The sequence below is a fragment of the Eleutherodactylus coqui genome, chromosome 4 (assembly GCF_035609145.1).
Source record: "Eleutherodactylus coqui strain aEleCoq1 chromosome 4, aEleCoq1.hap1, whole genome shotgun sequence".
In the NCBI taxonomy this organism is placed as follows: Eukaryota; Metazoa; Chordata; class Amphibia; order Anura; family Eleutherodactylidae; genus Eleutherodactylus; species Eleutherodactylus coqui.
Window position 1 is genome coordinate 268,386,912 of NC_089840.1, and position 18,274 is coordinate 268,405,185.

The window sequence follows — 18,274 nt, forward strand, 5'->3', positions numbered from 1 at the left end:
ACAAAACAAGCCCTCTTGTCAACAAGTTTTGGCTCTTGCAATGTGACTATGAAAATTGCTCGGTCCTTATGGCAGAAAATAGGCCGGTCAGTAAGGGGTTAATATTTGGCACCATTTATTCCCCCACTTACTAAAATCCTCAGCGTCCTACTACCATCATTAGTGCAGCCCTATATAGGCAAGGAGAACAGTGTCTCTGCTCTATTGCCACATCTACTGATTACATATGCTTAAAAGAAAGTCTACGGCCCTGCAACTAAAAGCAGCGCAGCAGCTAAGTGGTTAGTATTGTGCTGGGGTCTTGTGTTCGAATCTGACCCAAAGCAACATCTGCAAGGAGTTTGCATGTTTTTGTGTCATACTTGTCAATTTTTGAAAATCAGCTTCAGGAAGATAAAATACGGTGCATTAATTAATCAATTTTTTTACAAAAAAACAAAACCCTTTTTGCGCACCACGCCCCCTTATTTACTAGAAGAATGAGACTGCTTTTATGTGGAGGGGTGAACCAGAGACCCCAGACCAGTTCCTCCTGTATATAGACCCCAGAAACACTTAATTCCCACATTTTTCCCCAACCTCATTATTCCATTGGTGACATTTGCCCTACATTCATGGCGGCTGGATGGCCCTCAGATCTGCCATTTTTGTACCCCTGTTAGAACATAATGCTGGTCAGTTTTTCATGTCACTCCAACAGGTACACATAGAATAAAGTTCTGCTCACCTTTTATTGATGCAGCCATGACAGAGCTCCACCTCGGCAGTGATGCGACTAGCGCATTACCAGTCCTGAATGTTGGCCAACAGGAGGGAAGTGCCAGCCTCTACAGGTTATGCGGCTAGCGCAAACATCACCGTGGATGTGACAAGACATTAGGGGCCAGTTAATAGCCAATAGAAAAAGGGAAACCAGCTGACTCACAGTGGACAACATCCTGGAATCTGTGCTTCCTCAAAGTCGTGGTAGTCTCTCTATCCCCAGACAAAGCAATAGTGGTCCCAGTGTGCCCTAAAAAGTAATAGTGGTCTCTCTGTGAACCTCAAAGTAATAGCGCTCCCACAAGTAATAGTGGTCTCTGTGTGAACCTCAAAGTAATAGTGGTCCCTCTGTACCCACACAATGTGAAAATACCCTCTCTGTGCCCCGCAAAATAATACACTCAAACAAAACCCCCATTGTAAGGTAAAAGTGCCTCCTCACATTTCGGGGAAATGGAAGTTCAGATTGTAGAGAGAGGCAGCAACAGTTACTGTAGTGCTGGGGGCTTCTGATCAACCTGGCTTAAGGGCCTGGTCACAATTACAACCCTGCGACCCCTATGGCTTCACAATTGTTTGTGGGTTATCTGGGTAGGATTATATTTTATGCAACTACCTTTGTATGCTTGGTATATAATAAAGAGGCTGCTATGGCCACTAATGTTCTATCATTACACAGCAATTTTGCGGGAAGCTGCTAGTGTTTACAGTATATACTGTATACGTATAGCACATCTACAATATCCTAGTCACAAACTGAATTTTCGGAAGGAAAGCTTAGGCAAGACTTGCAGATATGGATGAGACACTTAGGTGTTCATATACTTTATGCCATATAGTATATATAAACAGTGAAATGTCTTCAAAAAACCATTTTTAGACTTTTTTGCACCAAATTTTTTATTTCTATTCAATTTTTCCTGTTTACATTGTAGTACACTACTTAAAAACTGTTGAACTACTCTGACCAGTGTTTCTGAATTTCTTCTGTCTTCAGTCTTTCCTTATGACTGTTAGGCACAGGGGTGGTGGTAAGATGCGTAACCATTTTCACCTGTAGAAAGAAGTCCGAGATGTTAATCCAATGATATTTCAAATCTCTATCCTCACTTCATAGTAATGGCCTTATGTTACAGAGAAATACCTCCAATCCAAGCCATCCAACCCGTTAGACGTTGCTGTCATTGCTATCTGTCATTCTGTTTCTTGATTGGCTTCCAAGTGGTTGTCATTGCAGCCAGAGGCCTAGTAAATGCCTTAAAGCCTGTCTTCATAGTATTTCTATTAAAGCGATGCTGTAATGTTTCACCCTACTGAACATTTCCCACCATGCTTTCCCCCTTGTAAACACCTTTACAAATGTATATCTAATTGTGCCCTGTAGCCAAGCATAGTAATACTAGCATATCGTTCAACTTGTTTAAAAGGAGGGACACGTTTATCGGTGTTGCGGCAAATTTTTATGACAAGCCCCCTTTTAAACAAAGACATGCCCTCTGTATCCAATAACAGTGCCCTTCAGTACCCCCTCACAGTAATAGTGTCCCTCAGTGACTCACTCACAGTAATAATGACCCCCGTAATGGTCCTAGTAGTAAAGTGCCCCTACTAGTGGCCCCGATAGAAACAAATGATCCTGTTAGTAGCTCCAGTAGTAATAGTGACCCACCATAGTAGTCCCAGTTGTAATAATGACCCCCTCACAGTAGCCCCAGTAGCAATAGTATTGTCCATAGTGGCTGTAGTAGTAATACTGACCACCATAGTGGCCCCAGTAGTAATACTGACCCCCGTTAGTAGCCTTAGTCTTAATTGTGAAGCAGATAGTAGACCTCCAGCCACTTGACAAGCATTTAACTCACTTGTAGTCACAGCACTGCTACTGTAATCAGTAGGAACGCAGATGCCAGGAGAGAAGTCAGGGGGGGGGGGTGCATTGATTACAGCAGCCTATGCCGCTGGACCAGGACTGCAAGGGAGTAAAATGCTCATCAGGGTGGGGAGGCGGGTCATACCTCCTGCCACCTGGGACTGCGGGATAGCATCCCAAATAAAGAACTGTCCTATAGAATCCAGAACAGTTGGGAAGCATGGTAGTAGATTGTAAAAGTCCCATGCCGCATGCTAAGAAGAGGTAAGCAGTCTGCTAGGCTTTATCAGGCCATAGATACTGCCTATTGAATTCACATGAAGCTGATCCCTCTGCCTTTTATTGGCATTAATTGTGCCCCCCAAGTGATCCACTAGCTGACTGACATCTCATGCTTACGCTACACTGTGTAGAAAGAGCGTATGCACAGAGTAACAGGAAATACAAACTGCGCTACCATTGTACATACATCTACTGTATGAGGAATCTTGAAGAAGCATGACTTTTGATGAAAGCTAAAGTACCTCAAGTTGCCCCCTCCTTCTACAGACCTTATGGTACTACCATTGTTATCTACTTCTGTGGAGTCTATGCAGATAGCTCTTGAATTACCTGTTTCATAGTAATCGTACACATAGGCTGAAGCAGTCTTGACATTCAGCACCCTATTGCCCATTATAACATTGAATGAGAAGTCAATTGTCTCATTGGAAATCTGGAAGAGATACAGATAAAATACATTAGTCAACACATAACCATAGACACATGTAAAGGTGGTCCACTACTAGTGAACCTACTATAGGTTTCTTAGCTTTGCCTCAGTTGACTCTTCTATCTGTCACATTGGACCTCATGGATCAACCATTGTACCTTCATAAATAACAGGTCCTCACATCTCCTTAGATTACAATGACTAATAACATGGTGGCTAGGTAATTAGCATCTTGGAGCTTTTAGGTCCTGGTTTGGATCAAGAAGAACATCTCTCGGCAGTTGGATGTTCTCCCCATGCTTGGAGGATTTTTCTTTGGTTCTCTGGTTTCCTTCCCCAATCAAAAAAATAATTAGATAGGTTAATTTGCTTCTTATGAAATTGGCTCTAGTAGATGTCTGAGATGTGGAAATCAGACTGTAAACCCCATTGGGGGTTGGGACGATCTCTGTAGAGCAGGCTGGAATATATGTCCACTGATGAAGGGCAAACACCTTGAAACAGCTGTCTGTACATAGAGTCTGGCTTTGCTTTTAATTCCCAGTCATTGTTACAAGGCTTATATAAAGAGTCTGAATTTGGCTTGAAGGAATGCGGCCTTCCAATAGGTAGCACTGTGGAGGTACTATTCCATCTCCCTTATTTACATATTACCCAAAGGAGCATAAATGGCCTTTTGAGTCTCCTCACTCACCGTCTAGGTGCTCTCCCTAAGGAGAAAAGATAGTGTTTCTAGCACTATATGAGTAATGGGAAATAAATGACGACTCACAGGTTTCAGATACAAGATGACATGGTTGTTCACCGTTTCACTGTTAACAATCACTTTTGATAACTCCAACTGTGGTAAAATGAAAACAAGAATTAGTAAATTTTCCAAATATTTCAAAGACAGCTACCTGCAGAGTCACATGAATATGAAGGGGGTTAGGCCATGTTTATTCAAAAAATGGGATTGAGAGTCATGCTATATGGGCAATGGTTCATCAATTAAGTTCATTGTGTTTGTATGTTGTTTCAAACCCAATGTTGTAACCACTTTAGGGTTTGTATAACCAGTTAACGTACTGGGTGGGCATATGAGTCTACAGATGAATGATAGCTGACCCTACATGGAAGTGCCGTTGGTGGCAAAAGTGGCAGGGTGTGGTACGCATGCATGAGTGTAATGCATGGCAGTGTAGTGGAGCCGTGTGAACAGAAATGAGCAAAGCTGAAGAACGAGAAGTGTTTGACTGAAGTGAAGTGGCCCACACCGTGGAAGTGAAGTTGGCAGCTGTGGTCAAGTGAGTCTCTGTAATAAAGCGTGCCACTAAAGAGAACAGCAGAAATTAGGTCAACCACTGTGGTTGAGTGAGCCACTGCAGTGAAGAGCGCCACTTAAGTGAAGTGAGCCCCAATGGTGTAGTGAACCACAGAAGTGAAGTTAGCCATAGGAATTGAGTGAAGTGTGCCACTGAAGTTAAATGGACCACTATGGTCAAGTGTTGTTGTGGAGTACCAAGGACCAGAGGTCTGAGAGAAGTTGGGCACAACTGAAGTGTGTAAGCTGTGGAAAAGCCCTGAAGTCCTCTGGCTTACCTAAACCAAGTGAACTGCAGTCACCTGATGTATTGCTGAAAGGACGGAAGCCTTGCAGCCATATAAACTGTGGATGTAAATGCGTGTGCCAACACTTGTGCCCCTGCAGCCATGACAAGCCTGCTGTGTGCTGACAGACTGCAACTTGATCCCGTGAGGCCTTTAGGCCATTATTGTGTTGCCAAGTTCTAAAGACTGTGTTGCCAAGTTGTACAGATTGTACCGCCACTTTGCTGCTCAATTAAAGGCTCAAACGTGCCTGTGGGGTCCCAAAAATGCCCATCTATATTGATATCCCCATTGCACCCAGGGCAGTTTTGTACATATATATATATATATATATATATATATATATATATATATATATATATATATATATATATATATAATATAGATTTTATGAACACTGTTCTAATTTGGATCCAAATAATATCCCTATGATAAGATTCAATAATGCAGACAGGAGGTATAGTCCTAAAGACACTAAAGAAAGCAAAGTTGCAGTCTTCTAGCTGGCAACTTAAAGGGGTTGACTAATAATTAGATAACCGCTTTTTAGTAGGACACCATGTATGAAAATAATAAACAGAATTATACTTACCCCTCTGCAGCTACTGGGATCAAGCAGTGCAGCCCACTGTGTTCCTGGGGTTTACTGTGACAGATGATGGCAGAGGACATCACATGAATGCTGCAGCCAATGAGAGGCTGCATCACATTCTTGAACTTCGGGCACCATTGCACTCAGGACGTGAGCTCCGATGCCAGGAGAATGGGTGGTGATGCTACGGCCTCACATTGGCTGCTGCAGCACTGAATGCCAGTAGCTGCAGAGGAATAAGTATAATCCTGTTTATTATTTTCACACAGGGGATCCTATCGAAAAGGGATTGTCCAATTGGACAACCCCTTTAACCCCTTAAGAATGTGGCCTTTTTTATTTTCTGCTTCTCCTAGCCACTTTCAAAAAATCATAACTCATTTATCTTTCCATGATCATATCAGTAGTTGTCTGAGGGCTTGTTTTTTTGCGGGACGAGTTGCATTTTTCAGTGGTACTATTTAATATACCATATAATGTACTGAAAGACTTTAAAAATTCTAGAGTGAAATGGGAAAAAACACAATTTTGCCATCCTTGGGTGGGTATTTATTTATTTTTTCTGTGCTACTTTTATACTTTTTTAATTTAGTCCCCATAGGGGACTTGAACTTGCGATTGTTTGATCGCTTACACCATATGCTTCAATATTTCAGGATTGAAATATATGGTATTTCTACCAGCATGCTGACTAGAAGGCATTCTGTTATCTCACCACGAGGGGGCTGTTAGGGACCCTCGAACTCCAATCAGGGCATTTAAATACTGTTGTCAAAATTGCCAATGGTATTTAGGGCTCAATCACACGGGCGTTTGTACACACGTCTTACAGTTGCGTTTGCGATCCGCATCTATATAGACCCAGTGCTCTTCAATGGTAGTGGTCACATGTGCGAATTTTACGTGTGCACAAATGCATGCGGCGAAAATTATAGGACACAACGATTCGCAAAATGCTTGTAACTGCGTTCTGTGACAAATCTGTGTTCTGTGCATGTGCGCTCAATAGGGCCAGCGGCAGCAGCGCCGACCCCATAGAGAACATATACAGCTGTCAGAGGAGCGCAATGTTCTCCCTTGAATTCAATGGAATCGGCAATACAGACGACTCCATTGAAAGCAATGGGCTGCTGGCAAGCACTGTAGTAATTTTCAAAAAGGGCTTAAAAAATAAGCCCTTCCCCGAAAACAATCCTACTGAACTGCTCTCAGTAGTATTCAGCAGGCGGGGATTTAAACTCCCCACCTGCTGAATGGGCTGCCTCTGATTGGCTGAGCACTGAAACCAATCAGAGGCAGCTCTCAGCTTTTGAATGACAGCTAAGCGCTGCCTCTGATTGGCCCCTGCGCTCAGCCAATCAGAGGCAGCACTCACACATTCATAAATTGGTTACAGTGCTCAGCCAATCAGAGGCAGCCCATTCAGCAGACAGGGATTTTAAATCCCCGCCTGCTGAATACTACTAAGAACAGTTCAGGAGAAGAGCCGGTTGGACGCAGCAGAGCCCCGTCAGCTGCAGAGAGGTGAGTATATATATATTTTATTTTTTACACTTTTTAAGTATGGTTTTCAGGGAAGGGCTTATATTTTAAGCCCTTCCCCGAAAATTAGTACACTGCTGGCCGGCAGCCCATTGCTTTCAATAAACCGGTTGTATTGCCGGCTCCATTGAATTCAATGCGAGAACATCACACTCCTCTGTGACAGCTGTGGCAAAGGATAGCGGGCAGAGCTCTTTTTAAGCGTCAAAACGCCCATGTGACCAAGCCTTTTGTGCGCGCAATGTTTTTTTTCACCGTGCTGTCGGCTTAGGTCACGCGATTTTTTAATGCATCAGTTATGCGCACAAAAAATCGTGCGACTAAACGCCTGTGTGACTCAGCCCTTAAAGGGCCAACAGTTGCGATCAGTGTGAGTGCTGATTGTGGCTGTTACAGACAGGTGTCAGCCATCAAAGACAGTCGGTACCCAACAGCTGTGACAAGTGTGTAAAGGGGTTAAAGAGGTTTTCCCACAACTTCAAGTTTTTCCAAAACTGATCTGTCCTTCCTTGTTGGTGTTCACCAGGACATGTGACTGCTGCAGCCAATCACTGGCTATAGAAGGTCACCGCTGGGGTCAGTGATTGGCTGCAGTAATTACATCTCCTGATCAGCCGCAACAAGGAAGGACTGAGCAGTGGTGAAGCAATTTGAAGTCCTGAGAAAACCTCTTCTATGACATATTCTTTAAGCATGAGCTTTTCATAACTCACAATGGAAATATAACTGGCTCCAAGTCAGACCCTACTGCCAAATGTTCCAATAGGATGTAGCAGTCGGCGACTAATGCAATATACCTGGCTTAGAGTCCAGTAATCTGCTTGGTATCCTGAAAGCATTGTAATATCAATGATCACCATGTTGGTTTGAGGTCGGTTTCCTCTGTAGCTGAAAGATAAAAAAAAGTTCAAGAGGTGAGAATAAAACGGCCTCCCAAAAATCCCGATATTCCAATGAGGTTAGTAGTACCTGAGAGTGATGCCAATAGTAAAGACATATGCCACTCCGTTCACACAGCTCTTAGACGTGTTTAAAGACAAGGCGAAAGCAGAGTTCTGCTGAGGAACAGGAACGTTGTACCGAACAGTGGTCTGCGGAGAACAAATGGTAAGACATGAAGTTAGAGCTTTCTTTATGTTCCATCAGGAAATGCAGAATTAATTGGGGGAGGGGTTAAGAAGTCGCTGAAAAATGCACTCAATTAAAAAGGTGTAAAGAGAACCGCTTTAAATACACCATTGAGTCACATTATAATCAGCGCCTCCTACTTTTACAGTTAGTAGCGCAGCGCCCATGACAGAACCCAAGTTTGCCTTGCCTAACTATTAATAAATCTGTCCTATTGTATTCAAGACAATTCATTGTCAGGTAATGCTTTGCCAGTTTGTTTTTGCCATTTGAGGGCTCTTCAACAAGAGCATAGCGATTTTCGGTCAGCCTTGTCACGGCCACAGCGTGACCAAAACTCACATGAACGGGCGCACAAATCTGCTGTTTGTGCGCCTATTCAGACGTCCTGGGTTCGGTGTATATACGCCAAGCCCAGAAGGTCATTGGGCGGGGTGAGACAGTTTAGCTCTGCAAAACTGCCTCCTCTTTTCCGCTACCTCAACAGCTCTCGGCAAGAGGAGGGGGCAGGATGGGACAGGAGCTAGTGTGGTAAGCACCTGCCCCCTCTCTGCCCCTTGTCGGCTGCCAGCAATGGGATGGAGTGGAGCTTAGCAACTAGATCCCACCCTGTCCTGCCTCCTCCCATTGCAAGCAGCCGGCAAGAGGCGGAGAGGAGAAGGGAAGGGGGTGGGAGTTTAGCAGACATACTGCTGAACACCCTCCACCTCCTTCTCCTCCTATATGTTCCCATAAGAATCTATGGAGCTGCTGACATATTCCGGCCAGAAGATAGTTCCTGTACTATCTTTCCGTGCTGACGTAAAAGTGCCAGACCGGAATGCACACCGTATGCGCTATCTTGGCCGGCTGGGCGCTTTTACGCCATGGGAATACGCCCATCTGTACTGATGCATTCTAAACCAAGGCATCACATGGGCAGCGTATATCGGCCAGGCATGAAAGCGTGGCCAATATACTCTTGTATGAATGAAGCCTGAGATTGTGAAATCTATGTAAACCTGGGAGGACATACAAGCTGTATATGCAGATGTTGCCCATACTAATCAAATTTGGACCCAGGATCGCAAAGTTATAAGGCATGGCAAATAGTTTTTTTTCATTACCTGTGTAAGACAGCAGCCTATCCCAGTGACTTGGATATTGTAATCAGCAGGAATGCTGAGCGACTGTCTCTGGACCACCAGTCTGTTGTCCTTATTGGTCGTTATCTGTGCGACTTGGGTATTTTGTCTCTTCACTCGTATAACATGTTGAGCATTGATGTTGTAAATCAATTTAGCGAAGGTAGAAAGAGCTTGAAGACCCATTACTGTGTCCTGGTAGAGAGAAAAGATAGAGGTGCAGATGCAGTAATATATAGTAACATAGGATGTCAGGCCAAAAAATATGTATGTCCATCCAGTTCAGCCTATCACCCCCATTGTTGATCCAGAGGAAGGCAGAAAAAAATTCCAAAGAGGTAAAAGCCAATTTTCCTTATTTAAGGGGAAAAAATTCTTCCCGACTCCAATCTGGCAATTGGAATAATCTCCGGATCCCCGACCCTTCTGAAGTTAATAATAACTTAGTAAGCATTAAAGGGATATTCCGACAACAGCGCTTTTTTAAAACAGTTTTCTTCACCCAACCACTGCAAGGTAACACTGACTGGCAGTGGGGCAAATAAAGTCCCCATCTATCAGTTTTCACCCATCCAGTGGATGGGTAAAAACTGTGAAAAAAGGCCCCTTACCAGAATACCCCTTTAAAAGAAGAGCTAGATTAAATAGTATCAAGGTGTGTTGCATGTTAATAGCACAGCATGCCATGTGGCTTTAAGGCCCATATAGACACAAAAATCATCGCTCAAAATTCGCTCAAAGCCATCTTTTGACTGATAAACGTTGTCAGTAAATGTACCCATCTTTCAGTTTTCTACTTAACAATGGAATTCAATTCTTTCTGAAATCCATCATTCAGCAGAAAAGCTGATAAGACGGACCACATGCTGTGCTCTGCCCAGGGAGTGCTGAGAACAGCTGATTGCATTGTCTCAGCTGTACTCAGTTGTCAACCCCACCGGCAGAACAAAGCAAAAGTATTCAGGGAAACAGCGGATGATCTGTTCCCTGACTACAGCTCCTAGCTACTCACAGTCTACTAATTGGTACTAATAGGTATTTGTACCAATTAGTAGTTTATGCAAAATGATCGCTCAAAAGCCGTTTTTTGAGCGATCATCTTTGTGTCAAAATGGGCTACTAAATTCACGTAGCAGCTGTTCTGATATAAAGTGTACAATGGCAGAACTATGTAGATGGCATAGCCGCAGTATGGTAAGAGCATTGTCTGCTGCGGCAGTTCCACTGATATTTGATACTCTACATCTGTAGATATGAGATAAATAGGCATGAAAAATATTGATACATAGACTTGTGAAGGACCCCATGTGCAGATGGATTAAGAGTTGGAGCCCTAAGAGTTGGAGCACACATGGCAGTAACTAGAACAATCTTTACTTGGCAGCTGTATTAGCTATACAGTCAATTTAACTTAGCATGCAGTTTCAGAACACAGCAACAGTTTCAAATACTTTGTCAATGCCGTCTTTACTATCCGCCAACTTGGTTTTGGCGTGCCGAATCCTATGGAATCAAGTATCTGTCTCTTTGTAAACTCACAGTCTCTTTGTATATTCACGGCCTATTTATATAGTAAGCAGGCCTGGCATAACTCTGTGGACACTCTCAACAGTTCTTAATGGTTTGCCCTCGGCAGACTTACACTCTCTCAGCACAATACAGTGGATCCACGACCAGAGCTCCTACAGCTTCAAAGATCTGACTCCCTCAAGCTGCACCCAATATTTTCACAACAGGCTTCCCTCATGGCCACACCTAACCTTGCACTACTTTCACGTACTTGCTGCTCACTCCACCACTGTGGCCAACTAAACAACAACTTGCCTTTTATACCAAAACAAGTACCACCATCATGTCAAGACATGCCCTACCATTTGTTCATTAAACACACATGCCCGACATGATGACCTGGTAATGTACACCTTCTAATGACCCACTGTGATTGGAATCCTTACCATACATGCAATGTCCATCAGGGCCATGACAAAGACTGTTACGTAATATGTTACATAATACACATCAAGAATGCATAATAAACCCTTATAGCTATAGATAATAAAGTTTAACTGGAGTGGTATGATTTTCTGTGACAAGTCATTTTCTCTTAAGCCACTAAAAACCTATTATTACTTTATCTCAATACAACAAAAGCCATTTAAAAGGCAAATAACATCATAAGCTAACGTTTTGTACCACAGTTTTAGGGCCCATTTACACGCAAAGAGAATCATTCAAACAATAGGTTTGAGCGATTGTTTTGTATCAGCTGCTAATTGCCTCCAGTGGCTGTATGTAGAGAACAGCAGGTGGTCTGTTCTCTGCAAACAGCTCTACTGTTCTGCCATTGGGCTGCCACAGGCTCTCTGCTGAATACAATGTAATCAGTGCTCCTGTGGAGAATTCAGCACCATGGAGAGCAAACACAGCATGTGGTCTGTGTTATCTTCACTCTGGCTGTACGATGGATTTTATGCATAGCTAAAAATCATTGTTCAGCTGAAGAGTAAAAGATGGGAACATTTACACATAACGATTATCCCTCAAATGATGCCTGTTGAGTGAATTTTGAGCAATAATCGTTGTGTGTAAATGGGCCATAAGTGGGCTTTTAGTGTCAAGCTAAACTTTGCAACATTGTTTTGCAACAACCATCAACACTATAACATTTCCTCTAATAAACATTAGCATTTATATCACTTTCCTAATTAAGCTTTAGCATTCTACATCATCTCTCTATATAAACTCTAGTAAGCATAACATTTACCCAATTTCACTAACTAAACTTTTTTCAACCCCCTTACACACTGATAGTCTGAGAAAACTAGGTACTGTCAATTTTTTTAGTAGATTTTTACCTGAGTAGATAGAAATCCACCATATGCATTTTGCTGGCGAATCAGCCAGACAGAGATCTGTGCCATGTATGTCACATCATCGTGGGAAACATTGGGACCCAAAGCGATGCTCAATAATATGTATGAGGCGATTGTCACTTCAGCAGAAGAATACCGAGGGTAGAAATATCCGAGTGGTCGTACTGGAGGTTTGTCATCACTTTCCCAATAGATCACTCCTCCTGAAGGTGAGAAGGTTGTGGATGTTATACAGCTGATATACAGTCAACGAGATGTTCCAGTAGAAGCTGCCGGCAAAGCCCCTCGTGTCTTGCAGTCCCTACTCGCGACTACTTTAGCTTACCTTCTGAGATGGCCTTGGATTTAAGTGACTGGAGAAGAATAGACCTTCTGTTCCAATCCTTGGCCAGTGTAAAGGCATAGGCCATAATGGCCTGGTTGTATATTGTTTGTTTGGTGTTAAGGGCATTTAGCAGACAGGTCAAGGCACCATCCAACAACGTCATCTGAGGAAAATACAAGACAATGTCTTAAAGCTCTTTATATCCAGCAAAAAAAGGAATAGCTTACTCACCCCACCATGCTCACCCCACTTATGCTTTAGCCAGGAGGCAGCTATCTATTACAAAAAGCTTCCCCATCTTCTCTGTCAAAACTGTAGACCAAGTTTCTCCTCATGGTTGCTTATTAGTGGGACCCCACAAGGCAAGTGGATTAAGAGACGGAGCACACGTTTCAGTTAACAATAAACAGCTTTTATCTTGTCTCAACATATGCAGAGAAGGCCTTCGACTGGGTGAGATGGCCTCTCCTTTTTGCTATCCAAAAATGTATCAGCCGAGGTCCAGGGATACGTTCCTCAATCACTGACCTATAAAAGACTCCCACAGCATCAGCTAGGGTCATTCCCAATATCAAGGGCCTTCGTATAGCTGTAGTTGAACTGAACATGGTGGCTTACTCTGACAACCTTCTCTTATTCATTTCCTCTTCATTGACCTCTCTCCTGGTCCTTAGAATTGAATTTAATTACTTTCACTGTATTTCAAACTTCAAAATGATTTTAACAAAATCCAAAACACTAAACATCACCTTAGCTCCCTCCCTTCAAGGATTGTTGGAAGAGGCTTTCCTATTTCATTGGGCCCCAGAAGCGCTAAAATACTTGGGGGTCTGGATACCTAAACAGCTAATTCTTTATACTCTCGTAATCCCTTAGATCTCTTGTGAGCCATCAATAAGGACCTCTGTAGTTGGTCCAAAAACATATACACGTGGTTTGGGTGCTGCACCACCTTTAAAATAAATGTCCTATCCTTTCTTTTAGACCTGTTTTAGGCACTCCCGATTAGTCTCTAGTTTTTCCACCGTTGAACCAGCCATGACCCACTTATGTAGCCTGGTGAGCCTTCTAAGTTGCCCCACTCCCTTCTCAAGTTGGTCAAAGACCAAGGAGGTGCTAGCCTACTGGACATCATAAAACAGCATCTACCCAACTACATAAAGTTAACTTTTTCCCCATACAAGTTATCCATGTTTAGCTTGTAAAGGATCTCTGTTTTCTATACAGTGCATCACCCAAAGGTTTCTGACGTTTTCATATACCATAAAGTGGACATCAACTTTGTGAATAAGTATAAAAGTAACAAAATTAAACTTGACTGTGATAACTTATCTCAGACAATTATCTCAAGCCATTAAAAAGGAATTCTAATATTAAAGATAACAAAGGCAATTAAAAAGCTATTGAAATAAAAAATAAACTATTGTCACATTAAGAGTCAAGTTAAGCTTTGCTACATTTGTAAGAAAAGTGAAAAATTAGAAACAGAAGAGCTTTAATTACCCCAATACTGTATTGGGACTCCAGGAGAGCGATGACAAGAAAACTCGTGAGTCTGACATCTTCATTTGTTTCTCCACTCTGAAATATACATGGTATTTGAGAGACTCACTAGATAAGCAATGGTACATGGTTTGATTAATTAGAGGATTAATTTTCATTGCGGAAATCAGTGGGCACTTAAAATTGACATTAAACTGCACCCCCCCCCCCCCCGGGTTGTGGCACAAGGACAGATATACCTGGTGTCTATTGCTCCACCTCCTAAAAATACAGATCCTCTGTACTGGTATTCTACGCAAGTTCCCGCCACCTATAAGCAAAAGGGATGGGACCAACCAGGGCTGTGCCCCCTCACACCAAGGGTTTCTTTGTACATTTGCTCTTGCCTAGGTTCCTACGCCTCAAATCTGTTGAGCGATTCTGTTATATTGAAGGGGGATGGATGTATCATGGCATATAGAGACATATTTACCTTGCCGGAACTTATTATGGTCGACTGATCCTCCTTAGTACAAGCTACAATATTGACTATGAATAAATGAATAAGCAATAATATGACAGAAGAGGACAATTTACTGCTATGTATTTGCCAGACCTATGAAAGTAAATATGGCAGCCAGGTGTGACTCTTACCCATGTCATATAGGAGTCAGGAGTGGCTTTGAAGCAGCCGCTGCTGAGTTGCTGGGAGTTTCCCAACCAGATAAGCGTTTGCTGTTGAATGTTGGGATCAATGTATATGTATTTCTTGCATTGTTCAAAGGTCTTGAAGACATAAGCAGTCAACCTGTAATGTGGAAGACATGAGCTGATCACCTCACTTGTTGTTATGCATTTGGAAGGAGCCCATTTAAAAAGTAATTTAACCGATAATGACCAAGTGCCATAAATAAACAGCTCTTGGTCCTGGGCATTAAACCTGCACCACAGTATTAAGCCACTGCTCTTGCTATCTTGCAGTAATAATATAGCAACATAGTATGTTAGGCTGAAATAGATGGACATATGTCTTTTTTTCAGCCTGTTAGGTGCCCCCCAATGTTGTTTCAGAGGCAAAAAAACTCAATGAGGTAAAAGCCAATTTTCCTAATTTAAGTGAAACAATTTCTTCCTGACAACAAGTCTGGCAATTAGAATAATCCCTGTATCACCAACCCTTCTAAAGTAATCAGGCCCCCTTTAAACTCTTATTGAATTCTCCATCATCACGCCCTCAGGCAGAGAGTTCCATAGTCTCACTGCTCTTACAGTAAAGAACCCTCTTCTATGTTGGTGTAGAAATCTTCTTTCCTCTAGATGTAAAGGACGCCCCCTTGTTATAGTCACAGTCCTGGGTATAAACAGATGATGGGAGAGTTCTCTGTACTGTCCCCTGATATATTTATACATAGTTATTGGGTCGCCCCTCAGCCGTCTTTTTTTCTAAAGTTCTTTCCTCTTTTATGGTAAATTACTTTACCTAGTTTTGTATCATCTGCAAATATTGATATTTTTCTGTAAAATCTATATACCATACTAGGTATAACTACCAGGTACAGTATATTAATATATATTTTAAAAGGAATAGGTCTCAATACTGCCCCATGTGTTACCCCACTAGTAACCCGTCCAATGCTTACCCCTGTCTTCCGCACTAGTAATAATAAGCCAATCAGAGTATGTACCATTTATAACCCCCCTCTGCTTTCTATCACTGATCAACTACTTACCCACTTACACACATTCTCACCCAGACCAAGCATTCTCATTTTATATACCAACCTTTTATATGGCACAGTATATAATGCTTTGGAAAAGTCCAGATACACAAGATCCAGTGACTCTCCCTGGTCCAGTTTAGGACTTACCACCTTGTAGAAGCTGATCCGGTTGGTTTGACAGAAGCGATCCCTCATAAACCTATGCTGATACGAATTTATACAGCTATTTTTCTTGAGGTCCTCCAGGATAGCATTTCTTAGAAACCCTTCACACATTTTACCCACAATAGAAGTAAGATTTACTGGCCTGTAGTTTCCGGTCTCACTTTTTGACCCGTTTTTTAATATTGGTACCATATCTGCTATGCGCCAGTCCAGTGGAAGAGACCCCGTCACTATAGAGTCCTTAAATATAAGAAACGGTCTGTCTATTACATTACTTAATTCCCTTAGAACCTGACGCTGTATGCCATCAGGACCCGACTATTTTTATCTTTTTAGGGTGGTTCTACACTCCTTCCTGGTTTACTGGTGACATTTAGTGGAGAGTTTACTCTGATTATCAACGCTGATCATGACTGCTGCCGGCGAGTGTTGGCTGTGAGAAGCCCCATGCATACCCCAAGTGCACAGGACGTAACTGTATGTTCTGTGTTGTTAAGGGGTTAAAGTGGTTTTTCCAAAAACATAACCCCTGTTCAGATGCCATATTGGGACATGTAGATATCATAGAGTAGCACTTCAGCATGGGACCCCTCCACGCTCTATGCCACAGAATGGAAAGGCTCGCCTTCTGATGACCTTGTGCTGATTTGGTATTAGAGAATGGCTAAGCGCTGTACTCGAATATCTCTATAGAGGTGAATGGTGCAGCACACTTGCTTGACCACTGATCAGACACACATTCCATATTTGTTGAAGTTTTAAACTTGTCACAACCTCTTAAATCAATGGACTGTCCATGTAATGCAAGCATAAGCTGCATCCAGAGCTGTAGACGCTCTTTCTAGATGCTCTCAAGTTTGGCTAATACCGGTAGATGCAGGCCGTGAATGAGAACTCAAAATTTCCAAGTAAGGTATTAGTGAATATGTTTTCTAAACCAGATGACCCCTATACATGCTCCTTAAGAATATTACATATTGTCTGTGACCTCTGCATTAGTAAGAAAGAACACCCAAGTGGCACTTACCACACGTCTTCCTGTAGATTCGAGCTTCCAAAAAAGCTGTAACCTCCTGACCCTGATTTGTATCTGAGCTCCCGGTAATAACCTTAAATGAGAGCAGAATTACTAGTATGTTTAAACCAATCAAATTAATTATAATCTACACCAAATGGTCTCCAACCTATGGCCTTCTGTCTGTTGAGATACTACAACTTCCCTTCTAGCTGTTATAATTTCACCATACCTTGAGAGCTATAGGATGGGTACCACTGCTACCTACATAAAAAACGCTAACTTTAATGCCTTGGCTGATTCTGCCTCACCTCTGTCCTGTGCCAGTTGCAGCCATTGGCATGTCCTGCTTGGCAGTTGCCATACTGCTCCCTTGGCTGCCTTCATGCCCCATTGGATGCATGCCTGTGCATGGTCAGCCTCCTAAAGAGCCCACATATGAAACCAGATTCTCTGTCTCCAATGTATCTGGGTGCTTCCTCAGTTAATTAAGGCATCCTCCCACATGGGAGGTTGCCTGCACAATAGGTTTTATTAGGTTCTGTGGTGTTATTGTTTCTTGCTTAACTCCAGGCTTTGGCCTTTCCCTGTGAATCCAGCTTTCCCTAATCCTCCTGTCCTGACTGTGATTTGCCTAACTACCACCTGCCCTGACCTTCTGTCTATATCTTCATAGTTTATTCACTCCACTTGTCCGGACCTTGGCCTGTTATATCAACTATGTGTCTTCCTGCCCATCCAGTACCTCGCACAGACACCTCTGACCAATCCATATCAGCTGCACTGTGCTGAGACAACTCCTGAGGTCAGGGCCAGGGGTTCCCTAAAGCGAAGACCAGAGCGCTCTAAAAAGACTAAAGGGTGAAAACCAGGGTGCTGCCCTCTGGAGAAGCCCAAAGTCAAAGCCATCAGTGGCACAGCGGGTCCACACTTGCTGCATGACAGCTACTTTTAGAAGTAATCAGGCTTAGAAAACTCAGAGATTCCTCAGAAACAAGAGTATTAAAAGAATGTAGAAACCTAACATATTCAGGTACACTTATACTTGAAGCATTACTTAGAGGCTATGGCAGAATATGTCTCTGGATAGTAGTAATGAAATGTATACAAGGAATGTGTTGCTGAAACAGTCAATAAGATACAGTATGTCCTTACCAGCGTTCATGTAATCGATGCCTTGCTGGAGAGTTTCCTTTGTAAGTTGCCCCGTGGTATTGAGATAGTCTAGAACACCAGGGATGGGAGCCATTCGCGCAAGATTCTGTTCTCCACAACCATATGGCATCTGGAGAAGGTTCTGGAGGTTTTTCAAGGGGAGACCTATAATATCTCCTGAGAAAACAAAAGGTCGCAAGGAACTTCTCAAATATTAC

At 42.7% G+C, this 18,274-nt stretch overlaps 1 protein-coding gene across 2 annotated transcripts in view; it reads right to left on the reverse strand.

Moving 5' to 3' along the window:
• Positions 1–1,557: 1,557 nt before the first annotated feature.
• Positions 1,558–18,274, reverse strand: part of LOC136626339 (ovostatin-like) — a 206,366-nt gene continuing 189,649 nt past the window's right edge. For both annotated transcript variants that reach the window (XM_066601316.1, XM_066601314.1), the window contains exons 24-35: positions 18,057–18,233; positions 16,914–16,995; positions 14,655–14,808; positions 14,022–14,099; positions 12,519–12,681; positions 12,176–12,396; positions 9,303–9,515; positions 8,038–8,159; positions 7,866–7,956; positions 4,117–4,185; positions 3,245–3,347; positions 1,558–1,816 (exon numbers count right to left, since the gene is read on the reverse strand). In XM_066601316.1, the coding sequence (XP_066457413.1) occupies positions 1,776–1,816; positions 3,245–3,347; positions 4,117–4,185; positions 7,866–7,956; positions 8,038–8,159; positions 9,303–9,515; positions 12,176–12,396; positions 12,519–12,681; positions 14,022–14,099; positions 14,655–14,808; positions 16,914–16,995; positions 18,057–18,233 (1,514 nt within the window). In that variant the 3' untranslated portion in view covers positions 1,558–1,775. The remainder of the gene's footprint in view (positions 1,817–3,244; positions 3,348–4,116; positions 4,186–7,865; positions 7,957–8,037; positions 8,160–9,302; positions 9,516–12,175; positions 12,397–12,518; positions 12,682–14,021; positions 14,100–14,654; positions 14,809–16,913; positions 16,996–18,056; positions 18,234–18,274) is intronic.